The 23,550-nt window shown below is 39.3% G+C and overlaps 2 protein-coding genes across 4 annotated transcripts; both read right to left on the reverse strand.

Moving 5' to 3' along the window:
- Positions 1–1,752: 1,752 nt before the first annotated feature.
- Positions 1,753–10,666, reverse strand: LOC108278135 (tripartite motif-containing protein 16). Its single transcript, XM_017491322.3, has 5 exons — positions 9,969–10,666; positions 6,249–6,404; positions 5,889–5,982; positions 2,609–2,668; positions 1,753–2,396 (listed from the first exon to the last, which is right to left on the reverse strand). Exons 1-5 carry the CDS (start codon positions 10,557–10,559, stop codon positions 1,873–1,875), a joined length of 1,425 nt encoding a protein of 474 aa, XP_017346811.1. The 5' UTR covers positions 10,560–10,666; the 3' UTR covers positions 1,753–1,872.
- Positions 10,667–11,685: 1,019 nt separating this feature from the next.
- LOC128628662 (E3 ubiquitin/ISG15 ligase TRIM25) lies at positions 11,686–22,057 on the reverse strand. Of its 3 annotated transcripts, none has more exons than XM_047161443.2 (6): positions 21,771–22,054; positions 20,442–21,017; positions 18,774–18,869; positions 16,130–16,286; positions 15,531–15,590; positions 11,689–12,675 (listed from the first exon to the last, which is right to left on the reverse strand). In XM_047161443.2, exons 2-6 carry the CDS (start codon positions 21,006–21,008, stop codon positions 12,152–12,154), a joined length of 1,404 nt encoding a protein of 467 aa, XP_047017399.1. In that variant the 5' UTR covers positions 21,009–21,017; positions 21,771–22,054; the 3' UTR covers positions 11,689–12,151. The 3 variants fall into 3 exon arrangements, with proteins under 3 accessions (XP_053543328.1, XP_047017399.1, XP_053543329.1); XM_053687354.1 differs by lacking the exon at positions 21,771–22,054 and having other exon boundaries at positions 11,690–12,675; positions 20,442–20,802; positions 20,901–20,995; XM_053687353.1 differs by lacking the exon at positions 15,531–15,590 and having other exon boundaries at positions 11,686–12,675; positions 21,771–22,057.
- Positions 22,058–23,550: the final 1,493 nt, after the last annotated feature.

Here is a 23,550-nt window from a genome sequence, read left to right on the forward strand (position 1 = left end):
GTTTTGTTTCTGTTTTGATCTACTGTCCATCCTGGTCCTGCATTTCTCCTCACATCTCCCTTCTTTTCCCTCATTAATTTGATTATTTAAATATTCTACAATTGAATATATCATGTAAATACGTGGCAAATTAATAAACAGAAACAAATCTTAGACTCAGCAGAGAACATGAATCTTATTACAATCTGATTAATGACTTATTGGACAACATAATCCCAAAGTAAAAATGACTTAATACAATTAAAAATAAAAGATTTTGATAAAATAAACAAAAAGATCTTGAGCAAAAAGCTCTAGGAATAAATTACTACTTTACTGAGTTTTTTCTTTTTGGTTAAACATCTGACATCCATGCCCCCACTCTCAATTAGTACAGCTGTTCCTATAGGCATGGGATCTCATAGTTGAAAAATATCAGGAGAGGGTTACAAACAATTTCCAAGAAATTGGATATACCACAGAACACTGTAAAGACTCTAAAATAAAACAAGTGGAGAAACTATGGCATAACAGTGACACTACTAAGAACAAGACGTCCCTGTAAATATGACGAGAAGACCAGGAGAAAACTGGTCAGGGAGGTTGCCAAGAGGCCTATAGTGACATTAAAAGAATTGCAGAAATTTCTGGCAAGTACTGGTTGCTTCCTACATGTGACAACAATCTCCCAAATTCTTCATATCTCTGGGTTATGGGGTAGGGTGGCAAGACGGAAGCCTAGAAAAATCATCGTTTCCCAAAACTGTGTGGAATAATGTCTAATGATCTGCTGAGACCAAAGTTGAACTTTTTGGCCATAATACCAAAAGATGGACTGGGGCTTTAATCAGGGTGGAGGGAATAATGAATAGCTCCTAATACCAGTCAATTTTGGTGCAAAACCTTAAGGCTTCTCCAAAAACATTTAAGTTGAAGAGGAATTTCACCTTTCAGCATGACATCGACTCGAAACAAACCTCCAGATCAACAAATGAATAGCTTGACAAAAACAAGTTCAAGGTTTTGGAATGGCCCAGTCAGAGTCCACACCTAAATCCAATCAAATATACCACCTCGCTGGTGACCTCAAAGGCCCTTGCCACCTCATGAGAAATTTAGAGCTGAAGAGTGTGGAGTTTTGCTCTCAAGTCCACGGGTGCAAATCAATTTAATCCCTATTCATTTTTAAAGCTCACCTATCCTGAGAAATATACATAAGTATCGTATCATTAATAATGCACAGGTGAGAAACATTTCGCATTACCTGCTGGTCCCCCTGAACCTCTCAATCCGCAGCCGATGCTCAACCACATAGTGTGTCTTACAGTTTGTATATATGAATCGTACATACAGTATGTGGAATATATTAGTTTTGATAATTTTATAATCTTATATTTAAAAAAAACAACAACTAACAAACGCATGTTATTTTACCTACATCAAAGTTTTTGGGATCACCTTCCTGGTTGATGCTTCCCAAAAAAAACTACTGTTTTGAACCTGCTGTGACCTTGATCCTGTTTGGTTAAATTCTGATCCCATCAGTTCACCTGCTTGTTATGCTGATAATTCCATATAAATCCTACAAACATTCGACCACTCCTTTTTAAGATATATCGCTAGATGTCGCCTGGACGGTCACCTTTTTGACATGTTACCTGGATGTAAACCAGAAAATAAATGCCTTCACCACTTAGTAGCAGAGGAATAAAAATGGGTTTGGCACACAATATGGTGAGTTTCCACCAACAGCAGTACAACAAGACACAGGAGTTTGAGTAAGTTTTATTATTGAGTAAGTTTTCTATTGCCATAAAAATTGCCATTGTAACACAGAGAAAATTTATATCTGATACCCTAGCTTTAATTTTTCTAAAGACTTTTACTAACATTTCACTTTGAATCACATAACCTCACAGCTGAGTTATACCATATCCGGAACCCAGCATATAGAGGCTGAGTGAATGTGGTGTGGATTCTGTGGAGGAGCCTCATCGTGTCAGAGACGCTGTAGAAGGACAGAGTTCCTGCACTGTGATCCACATACACTCCAATTCTGGAGGACACTGGACCTTGGAGATCAGTCTTAATGTTGTTGTGCTGGAAACAGACAGAGGAAGAAGAACACCGCAGACTCCAGGACTGACTGTTGTATCCAAACAAACACTCATTAGCCCGTCCTTTCCTGCTGATCTCTTTATACGAGACTGATATGGACACATTACCGCTCCACTCCACCTCCCAGTAACAGCGTCCACACACACTCTCCTTACACAACACCTGAGTGTAAGAGTGAAATCTTGCTTGATGAGTAGAATATTGCTGTTCTTTCTCACTGTGTGTCACCGCTCTGTTCTTCTCAGACAGAATGAGTCGACGGTGTGCCGTGTTGGGATCCAGAGTCAGATAACAGAAATCTAAAACAATAACATATCCACAGGTTAGATGTTAATCACAGGATTTATAATAAGTATGTGTGAGACACCTGTCTGTGTTTCTATCCTCCTAATGCTGCTGTATAGGAAATATTTTAAATATTACTCATCAGGTAAAAATGGGTCAGATAAACAATACGTGTGTGTGTGTGTGTGTGTGTGTGTGTGTGTGTGTGAGTGTGTTTTGCACCTACACTGCACAAAATCTTCTTTGCTCTTTGATCCTGAGGGTGAAATCGTCTGAACTGCTATAGCTAGGAGACACAGAGACAAAATGGAGACAGAAAAAGATGTGAAAACAGTTTAAAGCATGAAAATGACAACATGTATCCCTTGTTGCTCTCAGACAGACATGTGACCATGGAGTTGGACTGGATTTGGAGCTTCAACCAAGATGTTGGCCAAAAAATGTAATAAACCTGTATAGCATTTGAATGCGCAAATCAGTGACACATCAAAAGCTTAAAACATGAGAACAAGCAAACACTTTCCCAGCTGAGGCTCTGATAAAATGCATGTTTATTTTCTCATGGACATTATGTAGGAATTAAGACCTTGGTTAGTGTGTCAATGTATATTTGGTACATGTGAAGTTCAGTAAGATAAGTTTGTGGATTGACAGGATGATTAAGTTCCTTTGACCTTAATTTTCAAGATTACTTCTCATTCACTGTCAGGGAACTACAATACCCCTGCACAGCACACCCCACATCACACACCAGAGAAGATCAAGCTCACGGAAGATAATGAGGACTTGTATATAAGTCCTGTGTTGTGTAGCACCCTTTGATGTGCTTTTGCCGTTGTTGCTGTTGTTTTGCGTGTCCTTTGCATCTAGTTTGCATGAGTCTTTCCTTGTGTCTGCATTTCATATTTTAGGTTCTTATCTTCACCCTTGTGTGTGTGTTTTTTTGTGCATTGGTTATTAAATCATCTGCACCAGCCTCCATTACCAATCCGTGAAATTCACACTCTCATTTTTGCTTTTATTTGCAGATTTTGTTGATCCAGTTTTTCTTGTGTCAGGAATCTTTCTTTTGTTCTGGCAATTGTTTTGCTTCTGACTTTTGGCACATTTTTGTGGTGGGAGGGGCTGGGTTTTAGAAGAACGTATACGCCTTAAATGTCTATTGATCAACTGATTTTTGGAGTGAGAGGTGCTTTGAAAGTTAACCACGCCCACTCTATTAACCATGGAGCGTCCAGTGTTGCCAACTTAGAGACTTTGTCGCTATATTTGGCTACTTTTTAGGCCCCTTTAGTGACTAATTCTATAGAGCCAACAAATCTATCAATGTTTTGAGCATTTTAGTGATTATCTTGAACTTAATACAGCTTATCTGTAATGTCCAAATGTGCAGCACCACTTTTGCACTTTTTTGTTCTGTTTTAAGCTCTCTTCCTGAAGATAATAAAATTGAGCAACTGTTTCCTTCATGACTACACACTGTCACTTTTTCTTTGTATCTTTCAGTGCAGTGGAAGGAATTTTCTAATTGAGACACAAAGTATCCTACACCATTATCTCCTCATTCTCAAAACTTCTAAAAAATATCTGAAAATCAACCTCCCACTCCAAAATCAGTTAGCCAATAGAGATTTAAGGTGAACCATGTTAAATCTCTAAGATCCAGCCCCTCTGACCCCTGTAATAAATGTACTGAATGTCAGAAGCAAAAAATTTTTTTTAAAAAAATAAAAAAAATTTGCTAAAGCAGTGGACAGCAAAAATTAACTGCACCAATAAAATCTAAAATGAGAGTGTGAATGAGAAGCAATCTTTTTTGATTTTTTTTTTATTTGATTCTCATTATTTGCATTTGCAATATATGTTTAACATTCAGAACATTAATATTTTGCTTCAAGATTTTATTATTTTATTTGAAACTTTTGGCACAAAATAAACTCCATACTAAATACTTTGTGATTTTATGCAGTGTTGTTCCTGCTTTCTCGTACAGTGGGGGAAATACGTATTGAACGTATCAACATTTTTTTTCAGTAAATATATTTCCGATGAGGCTATTCACATGAAGTTTTCACCAGTCATCACGATTAACTCAATAATTCCACACATATAAAGAAATCCAAACATTAAAGTCCATAAATGAAGTTATGTGTAATAAAGTGGAATGACACGGGAAAAAAAGTATTGAACACGCTAACTGAAATGTATTTAATACTTAGTGGAGAAGCCATTGTTTGTAATGACAGCTTCAAAATGCTTCCTGTATAAAGAAATTAATGGGCTGCATTATTCAGGTGTGATTTTTGCCCATTGTTGTAAACATATTGTCTTTAAATCTTGTTCGATTGGATTTGAGTCAGGTGATTGACTGGACCAATCTAACACCTTTTTTTTTTTCCTTCTCTGAAACCAATTGAGAGTTTCCTTTGCTGTATGCTTTGGATCGTTGTCCTGCTGGAAGTCTACCCACGTCTCATCTTCATCATCCTGGTGGATGGCAGCAGATTCTTCTCAAGAATCTTCTGATAAAGGACTCCATTCATCGTTCCTTCAGTTATATGAAGTCTGCCAGTACCATGTGATGAAAAACAGCCCCACACCATGATGCTTCCACCTCCAAACTTCACTGTTGCTATAGTGTTTTTAGGGTGATGTGCAGTGCCATTTCTTCTACAAACATGGTGTGTAGTATGACAGCCAAAAAGGACCAGACTACACTCTCCCAGTATTTCATAGGCTTGTCCAAACGAGTTGTAGCAAACTTTAAACAAGCATAGACATGGCTTTTCTTTAGTAATGGAGTCTTGCGGGGTGAGCGTGAGCAGTGGAAACATTGCCTATTGTTTTTTCTCTGACGATGGCACCTGCTGCCCCCAAGTGTTTCTGGACCTCTTTCCGAGTGGTCCTTGGCTCTTGGGCTACTCTTCTGACTATTGTTCTGACTCCCTGGACAGAAATCTTGCGAGGAGCTCCTGTTCATGGCTGGTTGATGACGGAGTGATGTCGCATCCACTTGTGGATAATGGCCCCAATGGGGCTTACTGGGGGATTCAGAAGTTTTGAAATACATCTTGTATCCGATTCCATCAATATGTTTTGCAACAATAAGGTTGCGAAGGTCTTGGGAGAACTTTTTGTTTTTACCCATCATAAGATGTTTCTTGTGTGACACCTTGGTAACGAAAAGCCTTTTTATAGACCATCAATTTACTAACCCAGCTGATATTAATTTGCACAGATAAGACGTTTAATTACTTACGGATTTCAGCTGGTTTCTTGCCTTACCTTGCCTTGGAGAACTGCTTTTTCTTAGCATGTTCAATACTTTTTTCCCGTATCATTCCACTTTATTACACATAACTTTAATGTTGTGAATTCTTTATATTTCCAGATTTCTTGCATTAATACCAAAGTCTGGTGAAACACATTCAATACTTATTTCCCCACTGTAGATGAATTTTATGCCTCTCTTTACTGTGATATAGAACAAATGTTTGCTTGTTTACCTTGTGGGTAAACTCCATCAAATGAGAGATGTTGATTGACAGTGAAGCTGGGTGAGTCCTCAGATCCAGGAGAAACACAGATAGATGGGAAACTCTACAGAGAGGAAACACATAATAGAGAAGGAGAAAAGTGTAGGAGAGGAACGAATGAATCTCAGACTGAATCAGACCAAACACACACTTGTGATCTTAGACAGGAACATTTATTGTTGCTGTAATGAGCTTTTAGGAGAAATGTGTGTGTGTGTGTGTGTGTGTGTGTGTGTGTGTATGTGTGTGTGTGTGTGTGTGTGTGTGTGAGAGAGAGAGAGAGAGAGAGAGAGAGAGAGAGAGAGAGAGTAATCTCTGTTCACGTCTGACCTTAATAGTGTCCACTGTCTGTTTCAGCTCCTGTGTGTGTATGAGTAATCTCTGTTCACTTCTAATAGTGTCCACAGTCTGTTTCAGCTCCTGCACCTTCTTCTGCTTCTCCTGGATCCTCTGCTGGGATTTCATCTGCTCTTCCTTTATCTCATTCTGAGACCAAATAAAATACATTTCATTATTTCTACATCAGGAGTGTGTTGATTATAACTGCAGCTAAACATTTAAAGTTATAATGAAGAAACTGAACTAAAATATTACCTAACTAAAATAAAAAATAAAAAATGTTTTAGTCTTTAAACTTCCACAGAATTTAAAAAAAAATTGTAACAAAAAACATTAAAAATACCTTGCGAAGCTCTCAAAGTGAAATAACATTTTAATCATTTTATGCACGTACAGTATATACATGATAAGTTCTGGCCTCATGTAAAAATAGCAGGTAAACTTAAAATTATGGTAGTTCAGAAATATTTACTGTACTGAACACACTCACATTCAGAGAGATTCTTAGTTTTTACCTGTAGAGTGAGACAATTAAATGGATTTATAAAATAAATTTTAAAATAAGTTTGTAAGAAAGACCATACCAGAAGCTTAGTTATTCCTAGGTGTTCTTCCTAGGTGGTGCAGCGGGTTCAATTCTGAGCTGTGGTTACGTTCTGTATGGAGTGTCACATGTTCTTATTCTGTCTGCATGTGTCTACTACGGTTTCCACCAGGAAGGAGGATTAGCTACATTGCCCCTGGATGTGAATGAGTGTGTAAATGTGTGTGTGCATGGTGCCCAGTGTTACCGGGAATGGCTGAAGATCCCCCACAACGTTAACTGGTATAAAGTGGTCACTGAAGATGAATGAATTAATGAATGAAATTCCCATCTCTCTCATTATTCACAAGTGCTAAAGTTTATGAGTGATGGGGCTTTGTGCCGAACATTCCAATTTTTTTCCCCCTGTCCACATTATCAAACTACAGCTACATCCAGAACAAGATTGCACCTTAAACATGTTTTGCACATTCCAGTGATGTTACACCATCCATCCATCCATCTTCTATATACCGCTTATTCCTTTTCAGGGTCACAGGATGTTACACCACGTGTTCATATTTAAAGTTGGGTCCATACATATTTGGACATTGGCAAAGTTATCGTTATTTTAGCTGTCTAGCACAGTATGTTGGAGTTGAAATGGAATAATTCTTACAGAATTTTACTGGTAAAGTGCATGCACAACCATGTTAAAGCTCTGTAACAGTGTTATTACATTGTTGACATTAATATCATATACGGTTTTGATTTGGAAGTACTTTTATTTCTGTTACTTGCTATAAGATTTAATTTTAGATGTGTCAAGCCCATAGATATTTGGACATTAAAAAGGCTTTTTTTTATTTGAGCTGACATTATAATAGATGCCAAATCAAATTATTTATGTGTAAAAGAGGAACGAAGCAGTATGCCTTCCACAAACACACACACACACACACACACACACACACACACACACACACACACACACACACACGCACACACACACACACACACACGCACACACACAGATGCATACAATTATGAGATGAGGTGATTTTTGTAAAAGTCTGAAGATAAGTGGAACCTGCATAATTCTATTGGTGTTGATGAATATTATGTGAGCTTTATCTGACCTTGTGTGATCTGATGTAGTTGTTTATGTTGTACTTGTTGCATAAGGCCCTAGGATTGATAGTTTGTGCAGCTGTCTTGCCTATAAATATATAGACACCGTATTGGCCACTGGATTGTACATCAACGCATCGCCATATTGGTCCAGGCAACTTCCCGTATCTCTCAAAACTGGACTGGAGAAAAGATGCCTGACTCGTGTGCAGTTTGGGGCTGTACAAACCGTCACACAATCCAAACAAGATCTCGGGGAATTGCCTTTCACAGGTAAGACTGAACAGTTGTTTCTGGTTGTATTTGGTCATTATAACGGTATGTTGACAGCTAACTAGTTCAGCTAACGAGTCCAATGATTTATAGCTAGCGATAACACTAGTTACCTTTGAAAGCTGAGACTTTTTAAGAAATCATATAAAGTTTACATGATTTCTTATAAAATCTCCACTTACATTAAAGTTTATATTATAAAATTATGAATTATAAGTGAAATGGCAGTGGTAGGTCAGTGGTTAAGATATTAGAATACTGATTGTAAGTTCATGAGTTCAAACCGCAGCACTGCCAAGGTGTCACTGTTGGGCCCCTGAGCAAGACCATCAACCTTAAACTGCTCAGTAGTATAAATGTAAGTTGCTCTGGATCAAAAAAAAAAACTGCCCATAATCGAGATTTTTATCTATATTGCCTTGTTTCGGCTGAGCGTATCGTGAATCTTACTGTACTTAGTTGGCGAGCTAACTTTTCGCACACTTTGAAGGTTTCCCAATGAGAGACAGTTGAGGAGGCAGCGGAAAGGAGATGTAATAAGGGAAGTGAGTCATATGTGTTATGCAGTGAGCACTTCAAGCCAGAGGACAGGTCAGACTGTCAGGATTAGAGATGGACCTAAACCATCTGTCTTCAGATTCAGTTCTATCTTTCAGTTTCCAAGTGAACGAGGTGTGTTCTGACCTGGAGCACAAGAACAGCTAAAAGATGGGGTTGAAGACAGAAAAGGCCATTTCTACAATGCAAAAGCTTTATGCACATTTCATCTACATTAAATTAAATTACATTAGGGACATCTCCACAAATATTAACCAAGAAAAATAAGCCAAATCTATACATGACGAGTGTGAGTTTTCACAATTCCTTATGACAATTAATCATTTTCCAAGTCAAGCTTCTAAGTAACAGGAGACAGAACTTTTTTTGTACTCCACATAGATGTCATATATCAAGGAAATGCTGGACTTCAGTTCCCATCAGCCACTGCACTGCACTACATGTCACATGACCACCTGCACCTGATTCATGTTTGTTAATGAGCACACTTGTGTATATATAGCCATTGTTTGCACTGTTTCCCTGTCTTTGATTTGTCCTAGACTTCCGTGTTCCATGTTACTTGATCTTGTTAGTTTATGTTTAGTTTTGCCACAGTATTATGCCAAGTTGTCTTAGTGTCTTTGTTTTGTTGTTCGTTTGTGTTTAAAAAGCGTTATATATCTGCGATTGCTTCCGAACCCATCCTTGAAACGTGACAGTAGATCATAAACAATTGAAATTGGTTGAGAAATGTAAATGTTATTGTGCTTTTTATCCAGAAAAAATTAGCAGCCTTGCCCGGATCAATATGGTGGAAGCGTTGATGTATTGCAGCAATGGGACAAAGTGGCTAATGAAGCGTCTATGTATTTATATGTCTATGTGCCTGGTGGCTTTGTGTAGCTGATTAGATAGATGTAGTATATAATCTTACTCCAAAAGCCCTACTTTTAGAGCCTTTCTACATGCGCTTTGGTTTTGTATGAAACTGCTCTTCTGAATACAATTTTCTCTCTCTAGGATTGTGAGTTTGTTTTTCTCTCAGCTAGACATCTGCAACAACAGTGTTGGCTGATGAAACGAAACTGATTAGTCTGAGCTGTATAACACATGCTAATCAACAACCCTTTGGCTTTGAATAAAAATTCACTTCACAGTGAATGTCAGTTACATAACTGGATAGAAATTAGATTAGAGATTTTGTATGAATTTACTTGAAAAAAATAAGGGTATGCAGTTCTTACCTGTTGTTCAGTTCTTTCTGCAGTCGTATTAACTATACTGTGGCCTTTGTGTTCATACATACTGCACAAATAACAGATGAAGCTTTGGTCAGTACGACAGTAGATCTCAATCGGTTTGTCATGCTGAGAGCAGATCTTCTCTTGGAGCTCTGCACAGGCTTCAACTAACTTGTGCTTCTTAAAAGCAGGAGACTGATAGTGAGGTTTAAGATGAGCTAAACAGTAGGAGGCCCGACACACCAGACAGGACTTGACTGCTTTGCGTTTTCTCCCGGTGCAGGAGTCACACTCCACATCTCCAGGTCCAGCGTAACAGTGAGCGGGAGAAGCAGCTTGGAGTTCAATCTTCTTCAGATCCTTCACCACTTTAGTCAGATTGGTGTTCCTGAGTAGAACAGACCTTGAAGAGAAAGTCTCTCTACACTGGGGACAGCTGTAGACGCCCTTCGCATCCTCCTGATCCCAGAAGCCATTAATACACACCTTACAGAAACTGCGGCCACATGGAATAGTTACTGGGTCCTCCAGAAGATTAAGACATAATGGACAACTGAACTGATGCTGAGATATTGAAATACTGGCCTTTGCCATTTTTCTACACTCACACACTGAGAGAGAGAGAGAGAGAGAGAGAGAGAGAGAGCGCGCGAGCGAGAGAGAGAGACTCAGAATGGCACCCTCAGTTTCCGTTTGCTCAGGAAAAAGCTTCATGCTACTGTGGGTGTTATAATGTGACAGAGAGCGGGCGTGGTGAGGTTCAGGCTTTTAACCCTTTAACAGGTGGCTCAACCACACGGTTACACACATTTATCATTGTAATTCCAATATACAGTGATCATAAATTTGCAAGATATTACAGTGAGTGTTTTTCACATAATATGTTCACAAGAGGGCACTTTCAGTTTTTGTAATATAGTTTTGAAATCGGTCTGAAAACCAGACTTTGATATCACCAGCGCTACTCCTCATTCATCACATTATCAAGCTAAAATGTCCAAAGTAGTAAAAAAGATAAAACACATACCTTGTTTTTGACTTTCCAAAAAAGATCAAACACACACCTCGTTTTTGCCCCTGTATTCATGTATGAGTTGTGTTAAAACACGTGTTACCACACGATCACTAAGCAGCTAAACTGAAGTGACTGAGCAGGAATTCCCTGCCTGCTTTCAGTCAGCTATGAGCTAGATTTCACGAGAATAATGTTGTATCAAGATAACTTTACAACTTTACAGCTTTACAACTATAATCAAAATGACGACACATCAGAATGATCTCATTTAGGCCAAAGTGTTGAATTTTGCTATCATCACATTCTCCTGGTCGAAGACTGCTTTAGATTCTTGGCTCCAGCTCTAAGAAGAATCTTGGTGGTTTCAATCATCTTCCATTTCAAATAATAGAAACCACTCTGTTCTTTAGGACCTTCATAGCTGCAGACATTTTTGGTTCTGTTCCCCAGATCTGTGCTTTGTCAAAATCCTATACAGTTTTATAACGGTCTCTATAGTTCTATATATCTCTGTGGGTCTTTAGAGAGTTACTTTGAGCACCTTGCTCAATTAGCTGTGGGGCTTTTTATAGACAGATATGTTGTTTTTATCCAAATCATTTTCAATTCACAGAATTCACCACAGGAGAATTTTATAATCAGGTTGTTGAAACATCTCAAAGATCTTAATTTCAAGTGTCATAGCAAAGGGTCTGAACTTTCAGGCAAATTTGATATTGTAGTTAATTTAATATATATATATTTCTTTTTTATTAGTAAGTATCATTTTTTGCAGAGTGTGCTGTATTTGAACCAAACCCTTCACCAGAAAATGCTGAAAGGTGAAACAGTCTTAGGCAAAGCAAAGCAGAATTTTTTTGAGACATTGTAATTCACATAACAGTACAATAACAGTACAATAAAGTTTATATAAACAGTACAAATTAATTAGTGTTTACAGGTAAATAGCATGCTTAATACATTTCTCATTTTTTCTCTAAACATCCTATATTCTGTATTAAGAGATTATTTATGTAACTTTTTAAATTATAGAAAAGTTAAAGCAAGAAAAAAAAAAAATTATTAATTTATTAGCATTAAATTTTGAGCACACAAAAGTGTCATTTTAGCTCAGGGAAAATTTAAATCTGATACCTCAGTTTTAATTTTTCTAAACACTTTTACTAACATTTCATTTTGGATCAAATAACCTCACAGCTGAGTTATACCATATCCTGAACCCAGCATATACAGTCTGAGTGAATGTGGTGTGGACACTGTGGAGGAGCCTCATCGTGTCAGAGATGCTGTAGAAGGACAGAGTTCCTGCACTGTGATCCACATACACTCCTATTCTGGAGGACGCTGGACCTCGGAGCTCAGTGTTAATTTTGTTGTGCCGGAAAGAGACAGAGGAAGAAGAACAACGCAGACTCCAGGACTGACTGTTGTATCCAAACCCACACTCATTACCCCCTCCTTTCCTGCTGATCTCTTTATACGAGACTGATATGGACACTCCACCGCTCCACTCCACCTCCCAGTAACAGCGTCCACACACACTCTCCTTACACAACACCTGAGTCCTGGAGTCAAATCTCTCTGGATGATTAGAACATCGCTGTTCTTTCCTACTGTGTGACACTGCTCTGTTCTCTTCAGATAGAATGAGTTGACGGTGTGCCGTGTTGGGATCCAGAGTCAGATAACAGAAATCTAAAACAATAAAATGTCCACAAGTTAGATATTAATCACAGGATTTACACTCACCATTCTCTGTAACAGAAACACCTGTACACTTGCCCATTCATGCAACTTACTTTTGTAATTTAATTTATTTAAAGTTTGACAAGGCAGGGTGTTGCAGCACAAAAAAAAAAAAAAAAAAAAAAAAACCCAGAACAGTTGATTTTCCTTTTAGCAGCACAACATGAAATGTGTCAAACATAACGTATAACCATGCATCATAACTAAGTCATTTATAAAATGGTTTAAATGCACATTAAATAAAAGACCAATTACCTTCTCTATTAGCAAACACAACCTGAAATGCATTAAAACATCTCATACTCAATTCATGAAGTACCATATATATGTCACTTATAAAACAGTTTAAAAGCACGAGGTATAAAAGCAAGTTTATGCCTTTTTGTTGTACTTCTGGGTGCAACATATTCCCTATGTCGACGAAGTGAACAACTGGTTGTTGGAGCCACAGGCAGGAAACTGTACAATGTTAATGAGCTGTCCTTGAGTATGTTAGCGAGGGTACGCATGGTGGCCTCATCAAGCCTCTCACTCAATGATGGGAGAGAAGAAGTCGGAATACCTATTATCCGACAACAGTGCTTTTGAGTCCTCTCTGACTCATCAGAGAGACCTTTAGGCAGTCCACCCCAAACTGGGCTTGCATACTCAAGAACTGGTCATATAAAAAGTCATTAAAACATTGCATGGGAGACCTGTTCTCTTTGCAGCACGAAGATAATAGATCCTTAGACGTGACTTGACAATCATATACTTGATGTGGACGTCCCATGACAGATCAGATGAAATTTGAACTCCAAGCGATTTAAAAGTGGAGACTCTACTGATTACATGACCAGAAATTACAGGAGAAGGAGGAGAGGAGATGTTGTCATCAAGCCTGGCACTAATGACCATATCCATAGGCTTAGCTCCATTGATTGCCAGTGAAAATTCCTGTCCCCAATCTGCCACTGAATCCAAGGGCTTCTGAGTTAAGCCAGGTAGGGATCCCATTGGAAGCTCAGTGATTAGCATATTTCACAGGAATTACAGAGGGAGGTGGACATGCATCCAAGCTGCATGTCCACACATACAGATGACAAAAAGCAGCGGGGATAAAAGTCCCCCCTGGGAAACACCAACTGGAATTGCATAGGAGTTACACACACAGGAACCCCACTTCACCTTTTGCTCTCTATTGCTTAGATAGCTCCTTGACATGCATGTCAGCCAGAGCATGAATCAGTTGACTCAATCCTTTGTGTCAAAGGCTCAAGTAAAATCAACAAAAACAGCATGTATGTCCATTTTGGGGTTGCTATTAAGTGTTTCATGCCAGTATTGTAGAATCTGAATCAGAGCTGTGTCAGTTGATCTCATGTTGAGATGGTGCAATCTTTGTAACTGTATCCTCCAGAATGGCATCTCGGAGGATTCCTTCATACATGTTCCCCAACACAGCTGATTAATAATATCTGGCAGTAATCTGCTGGAAAACTTGGCTTTGCTTTTTTTTTTTTAGGAACAGCTTTGACTATAGCCTCATTCCATTGTTTTGGAAAAATGTTATGGTGAATGCATGTCTTAAAGATATCACATAACACAGGTGCCAGTTCTGCATGAAAGGTCTTTAAGACCCAAGAGGAATGCAGTCAGGACCTGCAGCCTTCGCTGCATTCATTTTGCAGAGTCTAGCCTTTACTTGCCCAATGGTAGGTCTTCTACCATTTGGCAGCTTATATATAACATCTCCTTCAAAGGGAGAAGTGTGGATCATGGAAGCAAAATTTTTAGCCAAGTGGTCACACTCATGTTGCAAAATGTTATAATCCTGTGATACCACATCTGTTAATGCCCTCACAGATTTAAACCACTGTTTTAAACCTTCTTCCACATCATTCTTGTAGTATTGTTTCTTTTCATTCTTAATTATTTATTTTTTTTGCCAATGATTGAGTTTAGATTCCTATAACAGGTTTAATTTTATTGTTATATCAGATCTTTAATTTGTATGGTAATCCAAGACTTGTCATTAGGATAGACCAGGGGTGTCCAATCTTATCTTATTCTACTCATCATGCAGATACAGGTGAAAAGCTTCAGTTCAGTGTTCACATCAAACATAAGAATTAAGAAAAAAGTGTGATCCCTGGGACTTTAACTGTGTTATGGTTGTTGGTGACAGATGGGCTGGTTCGAGTATTTCAGAAACTGCTGATCTCCTGGGATTTTCACACACAACAGTCTCTATAGTTTACATTGAATAGTGCGAAAAAAACAACAACATCCTGTGTGTGGAGAGTCTGTAGGCTGAAACACCTTATTGATGAGAGAGATCAGAGGAGAATGACCAGATTGGTTTGAGCTGACAGGAAGTCTATAGTAACTCAAATAATCACTCTCTACAACCGTGGTGAGCATAAAAGCATCTCAGAATGCACAACACAACAACCCTTGAGGTAGATGTGCTACAACAGCAGAAGACTACATCAGGCTCCACTCCTAATAACTAAAAACAGGAAACTGAGCTCAGACTCACCCAACCTGAGCAGTTGAAGACTGGAAAAACCAGCCCTTCTGGTACAAACAACCATGGCATGTTTAAAGTCACAGACACCATACTTTTTCTCCATTCTGATGTTGGATATGAACAGTAACTGAAGCTCTTGACCTGTATCTGCAGGATTTTATGCACTGTAACCTGATTGGCTGATTGGATAACTTCATAAATGGGCAAGTGCACAGGTGTTCCTATAGATGTGGACAGTAAGCGTACTCTGTGTGTTTGCGTGTGTGTGTGTGTGTGTGTGTTTTACACCTACACTGCAAAAAATCTTCTCTGCTCTTCGGTTCTGAGGGTAAAATCATCTGAACTGCTGCAACTGTGGAGATACGGAGACAAAATGGAGACGGAAAAATGACGTGGAAAAAGTTTAAAGCACGAAAATGAAAAATTTCATTCCCCACTGCTCCTAGACAGACTCATCTCCATGAAGTCGAACTAGCTTTAGAGCTTCAAACAAGATCCTGTCAAAAAATGCCCAAATACCGTGTAGTATCTGAACGTAAGAATCAGCGACACCTCAAAACATCAAAACATGAGAACAAGCAAACAGTTTTTCCAGTTGAAGATCTGAAAATATGTGTTTTGACTTTCCGATTGACTTCATATAGGAATTAAGGCCTCGGTTCTTATCTAATGTTCATATTATTTGTTGCATGTGACGCTCAGTAAGGTTAGTTTTATGAATAAGTTCCATTGGCTTTGTTTATCTAGAAAGTTTATGTTGATGTAATTTACAAGGCTAATGCTAATACTTTGTGATTGTATGCAGTTTTGTTCCTGCTTACTTCTTATTTCTGTTATATGTATTTTATGCCTCTCTTTACTGTGATGCAGAACAAATGTTTGCTTGTTTACCTTGTGGACAGATTTGGTTGAATTCCTCCTCACACATTTCCTCATCTTGTTTCAGCTCTGAGAGAGATTTCCTCACTCCATCAAATGAGAGATGTTGATGGACAGTGAAGCTGGGTGAGTCCTCAGATCCAGGAGAAACACAGAGAGACGAGAAACTCTACAGAGAGGAAAAAACGTAATAGGGTGTGTGCTCATTTAAAGGGCACAGTGGTGTTAGTCTTTATGCAAGGATCTCAGGGTCTGATGAAACTAATATTGTTTTAAATCACAGCCTGTAATGAGTCACCCCTCCCTCTCCCCTTTTGTATTTTCAGATTTTATTTAGTTTAATCCAGTTTTTAATGAACTATTTATAAATCATGTTCTTTTATCGAATGCTGCCATTTATTCTTTTACTGTCATCTATTCTTTTACTCTTTTATGTAATTGTCATTTTATTAAGCATTTTGAACTGCTTTTTTATGAAAGGTGCTATGAAACAAAAGATTATTATTATTATTATTATTATTATTATTATTATTATTATTAATGAAAAGGAGAAAGTGACGAGCTTTTAGGAGGAAACCTGCACCCTCTATAGGTCAGACAGTGATTGCCATCTAGAGGAATTGGGTGTGATCATGTACTCTGTACAAAGGCCAAAAGTATGTGGACAGCTGAACATCATACCCTTATGTGGTTCTTCCTCAAAGAGTTGTCACACAGTTTAAACCACACAATTGTATAGAATGCATCTGTATGAAATGAAACAAGTAGAAATATTCATCAGAAATGTTCAATAGAAATTTTCAGCAATAATGTTCAGTAGAAATGTTCAGCAGGAACGTTCAGTAGAAATGTTCAGTAGAAATGTTCAATAGAAATGAAACTGTAGATTGTTTGTTTGAGCTGAAATAAAAAAAAAGGAAAATAATAATAAAAAAGAATGTATCTGTATGGTGCAGCATTATAATTTCCTTTCACTGGAACTAAGAGGCTCATACCTGTTCCAGCATTACAGCGCCTGTGTGCACTTCAAGAGAGCTCCATGAAGACATGGTTTGCCACTGCCGGTATTGAAGAAATCGAGTGACTTGCAACTTGTGTTTCCCTGACCTCAGCCCCACAGAACACCTTCGGGATGTATTGAAACATTGACTATGTGCCTGACCTCACTAATGCTCTTGTGGCTGAATGAATACAAATCTCCACAGGCATGCTCCAAAATCTAGTGGAAAGTGTTGGGAAATTATATTAAAATATAGCATAGAGAAATTATGAAAAGGAAAGACCCTCCTTTTTCTGGAGCTGAGAAATGATGCACGAAGGGGCTTCAGCAAGGTGAGCCTGCAGGGATATATAAGAAGAGTCGTGCGTATGTAAAACAAACACAGGGGAAGAGTTTGGAAAACTTTATGTAGTTTAATTGAAAACACATAAAATAATTATTTTTTAACAATCATGGGTTTTACATATGATCTTGGGGGATGCATGGTTTGCCTGTTCACGGCCCAGGGGATCTGGGTAGCCTGGATACCTTAGAAGCAGTAGGGATCTAGGGAGGTTGTGTGCCATATGACATTCTGTAGTACATTTGGACAGCCGCATCTGAATATCTTTTCTTTATGAATGACACCGAAACAGATGTTTGATTGCATGTGTTAATTCCTCTCTTTTGGGGTAACAGTGATGCGTGCCTGTGTGGATGCCTGCGTTCTCTCTTTCCTGAAAGGCAGTACGGTTAAACATGTTTGAGTGCCAGAATCCACTTTATGCTGTTTGAAAAGGGGCCTGGTGAAGTAAGTCTGGGAAGGGAACTGTCGCTGTTTTCCTTTTAAATGACGATCCAGGGTTCTGCTTAGAAGAACCAGGGTTGATGGGTTTAGATTGTACATCTAGAAATTAGGGATATCAAAAATACTTAAATACACATAAAATATGCATAGGGCTGGACAGAGCGTAACAGGGAGGATAGATAAGGGAAAGGTGGTACTTACCAATGGCTCAGCGAAAAAGAGAGAGATGCGGGGGGAAAGGGGGGGGGGTCTTCATGCTGGTAGGAGATAAGAAGAGGCCTCCCAAGTGTAGTAAATAATAAGAAAACAGATATTGGCTTTTTATTACTATGATGCTGTTAATGATATCCGCTTGAAAGAGAAGAGCAGATGCAGGCAAAAGTTTTCACTAGAATAAAACTCAAGGGCCCATCAGAAAAGACGTAAGAGAAAAGGTGCAAGCTAAGATAAGGGTACTCCCTAAAGGTACATGGATGCTTTAATTGTATATAAGACACATTGTAAACGATTGTTTCTTGTTGCATGTTCTGCTTTTTGAGTGGAGCGTGTAACCCTGGGCAACCCTTTCTTTGCTGTCTTGCTGATTGCTGAATAAACCTGCTTCTGAATCCAGTCTCTGTGAGTTCTGCAATGTTATTTCTCTAAAAATACAAGTCAGATTGCTTAATTAAGTTCACAGTTTAAGTTTGTGAGCTAGCAGGGCCAGTGCAGGCTGAAGTGGCCCAAAATTTCCTGCAAAAGCCTTCCCAGATGAGTGGAGCTTATTATAACAGCAAATGGTGAATAAATCTGGAATGAGATGCACATATGTATATGTAAATGTCAGGTGTCCACAAACATTTGGCCATTTAGTGTGTGTGTGTCCTCACGTTGATAGCGTCCACAGTCTGTTTCAGCTCCTGCACCTTCTTCTGCTTCTCCTGGATCCTCTGCTGAGATTTCATCTGCTCATCCTGTAGCTCATTCTGAGGCCAAATAAAATACATTTCATTATTTCTGCATCAGGAGCTCAGTGTGTAACCTGCAAACAAAGAGAAAAAATTTCCTCATGTTCTACTGAATTATAGTTTAAATATTAAAAAAAAAATTCTAACTGTAAATTCGCATCAGTTAATGAGTTTTCCAGTCATCAGCACTCTAATTTTTTCTTTTATATAATATACATTATAGATATATTCATACAGCACTAACAGCCACTGCTTTTCACAGCTGTGCAGACCCTGTCAGGCAATGGCCCTCTTAAATTGTGGCAGCTTCAGTGCATTTGCCCACGTTCTCATTCCAGTAGTGGCATTTACGTTTAAAAGTCTCCTCCTCGTTCATCTAGATATAGATGTCTTCAAAACATGTTTTTGTTCTAGGTCAACATTGTAAAAGGTGAACACTGGGCCTCTATCAGTATCAGCAAGATAATATCACTACACTGAGACATTCCCATCGCTAAAAGCTCATTAGCCTTTCTGTCTTTCATGGCCCCTTACATCAGCTCTATCTTCTGAAGCATTGCAGCTGCTCGCTCGCTCTCTTCATCTGAAACATTGCAGACACACCCTCTACTCCTCTGAATTATTGCAGATGTCCTCTCTATCTCTCTGAAGCGTCAGTGTGCTTTCTCTTTAAAGGATCACAGACACTCCCACTCAGTCTCTCTCACAACATCAAGGATTGCGGTCTCTTTTTCTAAACAATGTCAAACTAAATGCCTATTTCTATCTACTTCATGGCAGAGCATGATACTAGGGTTTAAAAACAAATTTGCAATATACACCATACATTAATTTGACTTGGAAATGTTTGTGGCCTGTCTATCTTGCACAGGGATTCCCAAAGTATGGGTCTGGAATTAAAAAAAGAAGGGTAGTTAAGGCTTGTGATCACAGAGAATTTATATGGTCCATTTGGGGTTGTTTGTCCAAACGGAAGCCCATGACCCCTGGAAAGGATGGAAGACTACAGTGTTTGATTGACTGGGAAGCATATTGCCCAGAGGAAAGATTCCACACCTTTGCAGAAACTATCATGCCCATTATGCAGACATGATAAGCAGGGGCTTGGGGTTGATTGGTTCTGTCATGTCAGCGCAGAATTTGGCCATAGGCTCTGTTTCCCAGAATCAACGAGGGCATCAGAACATGGCGGACCCAGACTCCATTCCCTATCCCACACAGTCACTTCCATGGCATGGTCACCTGATTACTGACTGCACACATCTGTACTCAAATCAGCTGACACACAAATAACCCAGAACTTATTTTTGCACTAATGTTAACCTTCATATGCAACCATCTCTGCCCCTGACATGGCAACTTTAACACAGTCATTGTACACTTTAGCTGTAAAATGCTTAAAGAAGGTTGTTGGGTGTTAACTGTTTAGAAGTGCACTGACTGGTCTTACATGTTTAGCACTTCCTTATAAACAATCCTTTGACTTTTAATAAAAAATCACATCACAGTGAATGACAGTCATAATTAAAACATTTGAATAGACATTTGATCAAATGTCCTTGGAAAAGAACAATGCCGTCCATTTCTTACCAGTTTAGTTGAACCAGTATCATGGCATCTGTGTTCATCCATCGTACACAAATAAAAGCTTTGGTCAGTACGACAGTAGCTCTTGTTTAGTTTGTCATGCTCAGAGCAGATCTTCTCTTGGAGCTCTGCACAGGCTTCAACAAACTTGTGCTTCTTAAAGGCAGGAGACTGAAAGTGAGGTTTAAGATGATCTTCACAATAGGAGGCCTGACACACCAGACAGGAATTTATGGCTTTGTGTTTTCTCCCAATGCAGGAATCACACTCCACATCTCCAGGTCCAGCGTAACAGTGAGCAGGAGAAACAGCTTGGAGTTCAGTCTTTTTCAGTTTCTCCACCACTTCAGCCAGCATGTTATTCCTGCGTAGAACAGGCCTTGGAATGAAAGTCTCTCTACACGGGGGGCAGCTGTAGACACCCTTCAGATCCTCCAGATCCCAGAAGCGATTAATACAGACCTTGCAGAAATTGTGGCCACAGGGAGTAGTCACTGGATCCTTCAGGAGATCCAGACACACTGGACAGCTGAACTGATCCTTTTCTACTGAAATTCCAGCCTCTGCCATTTTTATGGACTAACACAATGACAGAGAGAGAGAGAGAGAGAGAGAGAGAGAGAGCCTCATCCAAGAGTGGCACTGTAAATATTATGAGTTTCGTTTTCTCAGAAATGAGTTTCCTGATTCTGTGTGTGTTCTAGTGTGACAGAGAGAGCAAAGAGAGGGCAGGTGTGGCTTTAAAAAGAGAGGGCGGGCAGGATTTAAAGAAACTGTTATATAAAGATTCAAATTAATAGAATTCTGTTTTTTTTTTAAATAGTGCAAAAAAGAGACACTTTTTTAAATCACAGAAGCATTTAAAATGTATCTAACCCAAAGTAAATCACAAAAACTAATTAAAAAAGGCTGAAGAAAGTGTATAAAGAAGTCAGAATTGAGAAGCAGCTGTATAAGGACATCAATGAACAAAACTAAGCAAGGAGAAAAAATGAGGGAATTTCTTGACCACTGTATCGGTCTATTAAAGGCACTAAGGACTCTCAGAACTCTCAGATATTCACCTGGTTGCTCCTTACCTTTAAGAATGTAATCAGTACAGCCCTTAAAAATGTGGGATGTAATAACAAAAGTAAAAATACTTAATTGCTACACTTACATATTTTGAAGGAATATTTTTTAGTGTATGGAGCTGGAACACCCATTTAAGGCATCAACTACAATTTTCTCAGATAAATATAACATTAGTTTGTGGATTTGTGATTATGTTCCATTGACTTTGTTTGTCTGGTAAATTTATCTCTGTGTAATTTACAAAGCTTGATTGTTTACCTTGTGGATGGATTTTGTTGAATTCCTCCTCACAGATCTCCTCGACTCGTTTTTTCAGTTCAGCTTTCTCCTGAGCTCTGTTCAGCTCCGTCACCTCCGAACACTTTCACCAACTCACTGTCATCTACTGCTGCCTGTGAATGCATCTGTTAGTACACACACACATGATGGAGCTCTGTTTAAAGATCAACTCTTTCTCTTACAGTGACCCTATATTGACCCTATTGTTTGTGTGTGTGTGTGTGTGTGTGTGTCTGTGTGTCTGTGTGTGTGTGTGTGTGTGTGTATGGGAGAGATAGAGAGAGAGAGAGAGAGAGAGAGAGAGAGAGAGAGAGAGAGAGAGAGAGAGAGAATGTACATGTGTGTTTAGAAGAATCTCTCTTGCACTTTCTCATTCTAGTATTGGAATCTTACATTTACATTTATTCACTTAGCAGACGCTTTTATCCAAAGCGACTTACAAATGAGAAAGATACAGGCAAAGCGATATATCAAGCAGAGAACAATACAAGAAGTGCTACCATACAAGATCTATTAATTGAATTCCAGAAGAAGCAAAGTGCAGAGTAGAGGTGTAAGTGCATTTTTTTTTTTGTTAATTATGAGTTGGTTAGGTGTTCATGGAAGAGGTGGGTCTTTAGCTGTTTTTTGAAGATGGTGAGAGATTCTGCGGTCTGGATTGAGATTGGAAGTGCATTCCACCACTGAGGAACAGTTAGTGTGAAGGTTCTGGAAAGGGACCTTGCGCCACGCTGAGTTGGAACTGCTAAACGTCGGTCGCTAATTGATCGCAGATTGCGAGAGGGAACGTAGGCTTTCAGGAGAGAGTTGAGGTAGGAGCGTGCTGTTCCTGACAAGGTCTTGTAGGTGAGCATCAAGGCCTTGAACTTGATGCGGGCAGCTACAGGAAGTCAGTGGAGGGAGATGAAGAGGGGTGTGACATGGGTTCTCTTGGAGTGGTTGAAGACGAGGCACGCTGCAGCATTCTGAATCATCTCAAGGGGTTTGATGGAGCTGGCTGGGAGGCCTGAAAGCAGTGAGTTGCAGTAGTCCAGTTTAGAGATAACAAGAGCCTGGACTAGTATCTGTGTAGCCTGTTTGGTGATGTAGAGTCAGATTTTCTTGATGTTGTAAAGGATGAACCTACAGGACCTTGCAGTTGCTGAGATATGGTCTGTAAAGGTCAAGCCGTCATCAAGAATCACCCCAAGGTTCCTGGCCGTCCTGGTTGGCATGAGAGTGAGCCAAGCTGTACAGTGAGGTTGTGGTTGATTGAGGGACAGGTTGGGATCACGAGAAGCTCAGATTTTGCCAGGTTAAGTTTAAGATGGTTTTCCTTCATCCAGACCGAGATGTCCGAAAGGCAAGCAGAGATGCGTGCAGAGACGGATGGATCATCAGGCTGGAAGGACAAATGGAGCTGGGTGTCATCAGCATAGCAATGATATGAGAATCCATGAGACTCAATCACCTGCCCTAGAGATGTAGTGTAGATAGAAAAGAGGAGTGGACCCAGAACTGACCCCTGTGGAACGCCAGTTGTGAGTTGCTGAGTTTCAGAAATACCTCCCCTCCATGATACCTTGAAGGATCTGTCAGAGAGATAGGATTCCACCCAGCGCAGAACTGTTCCAGTGATGCCCAGGCTGGAGAGAGTTGACAGGAGGATCTGATGATTCACAGTGTCGAAAGCAGCAGAGAGGTCAAGTAGGATGAGGACAAATGATCTAGAGGTTGCTCTTGCTAGTCGTAAGGCTTCAGTGACGGAAAGCAGAGCAGT

The sequence above is a fragment of the Ictalurus punctatus genome, chromosome 17, assembly GCF_001660625.3.
Source record: "Ictalurus punctatus breed USDA103 chromosome 17, Coco_2.0, whole genome shotgun sequence".
Lineage (NCBI taxonomy): Eukaryota > Metazoa > Chordata > Actinopteri > Siluriformes > Ictaluridae > Ictalurus > Ictalurus punctatus.

Excerpts from the sequence above, each read along its gene's own strand:
- LOC108278135 (XM_017491322.3), bottom strand. The coding sequence starts at position 10,559 with ATGGCAAAGGCCAGTATTTCAATATCTCAGCATCAGTTCAGTTGTCCA. Across the intron at positions 6,405-9,968 it reads CAGAAAGAACTGAACAACAG|AATGAGATAAAGGAAGAGCA; the intron begins GTAAGAACTGCA and ends ATTTGGTCTCAG. Across the intron at positions 2,397-2,608 it reads CAAAGAAGATTTTGTGCAGT|ATTTCTGTTATCTGACTCTG; the intron begins GTAGGTGCAAAA and ends TTATTGTTTTAG.
- LOC128628662 (XM_047161443.2), bottom strand. The coding sequence starts at position 21,008 with ATGGCAGAGGCTGGAATTTCAGTAGAAAAGGATCAGTTCAGCTGTCCA. Across the intron at positions 15,591-16,129 it reads CAACCAAATCTGTCCACAAG|TTGCAGCAGTTCAGATGATT; the intron begins GTAAACAAGCAA and ends GTATCTCCACAG. Across the intron at positions 12,676-15,530 it reads CAGAGAAGATTTTTTGCAGT|ATTTCTGTTATCTGACTCTG; the intron begins GTAGGTGTAAAA and ends TTATTGTTTTAG.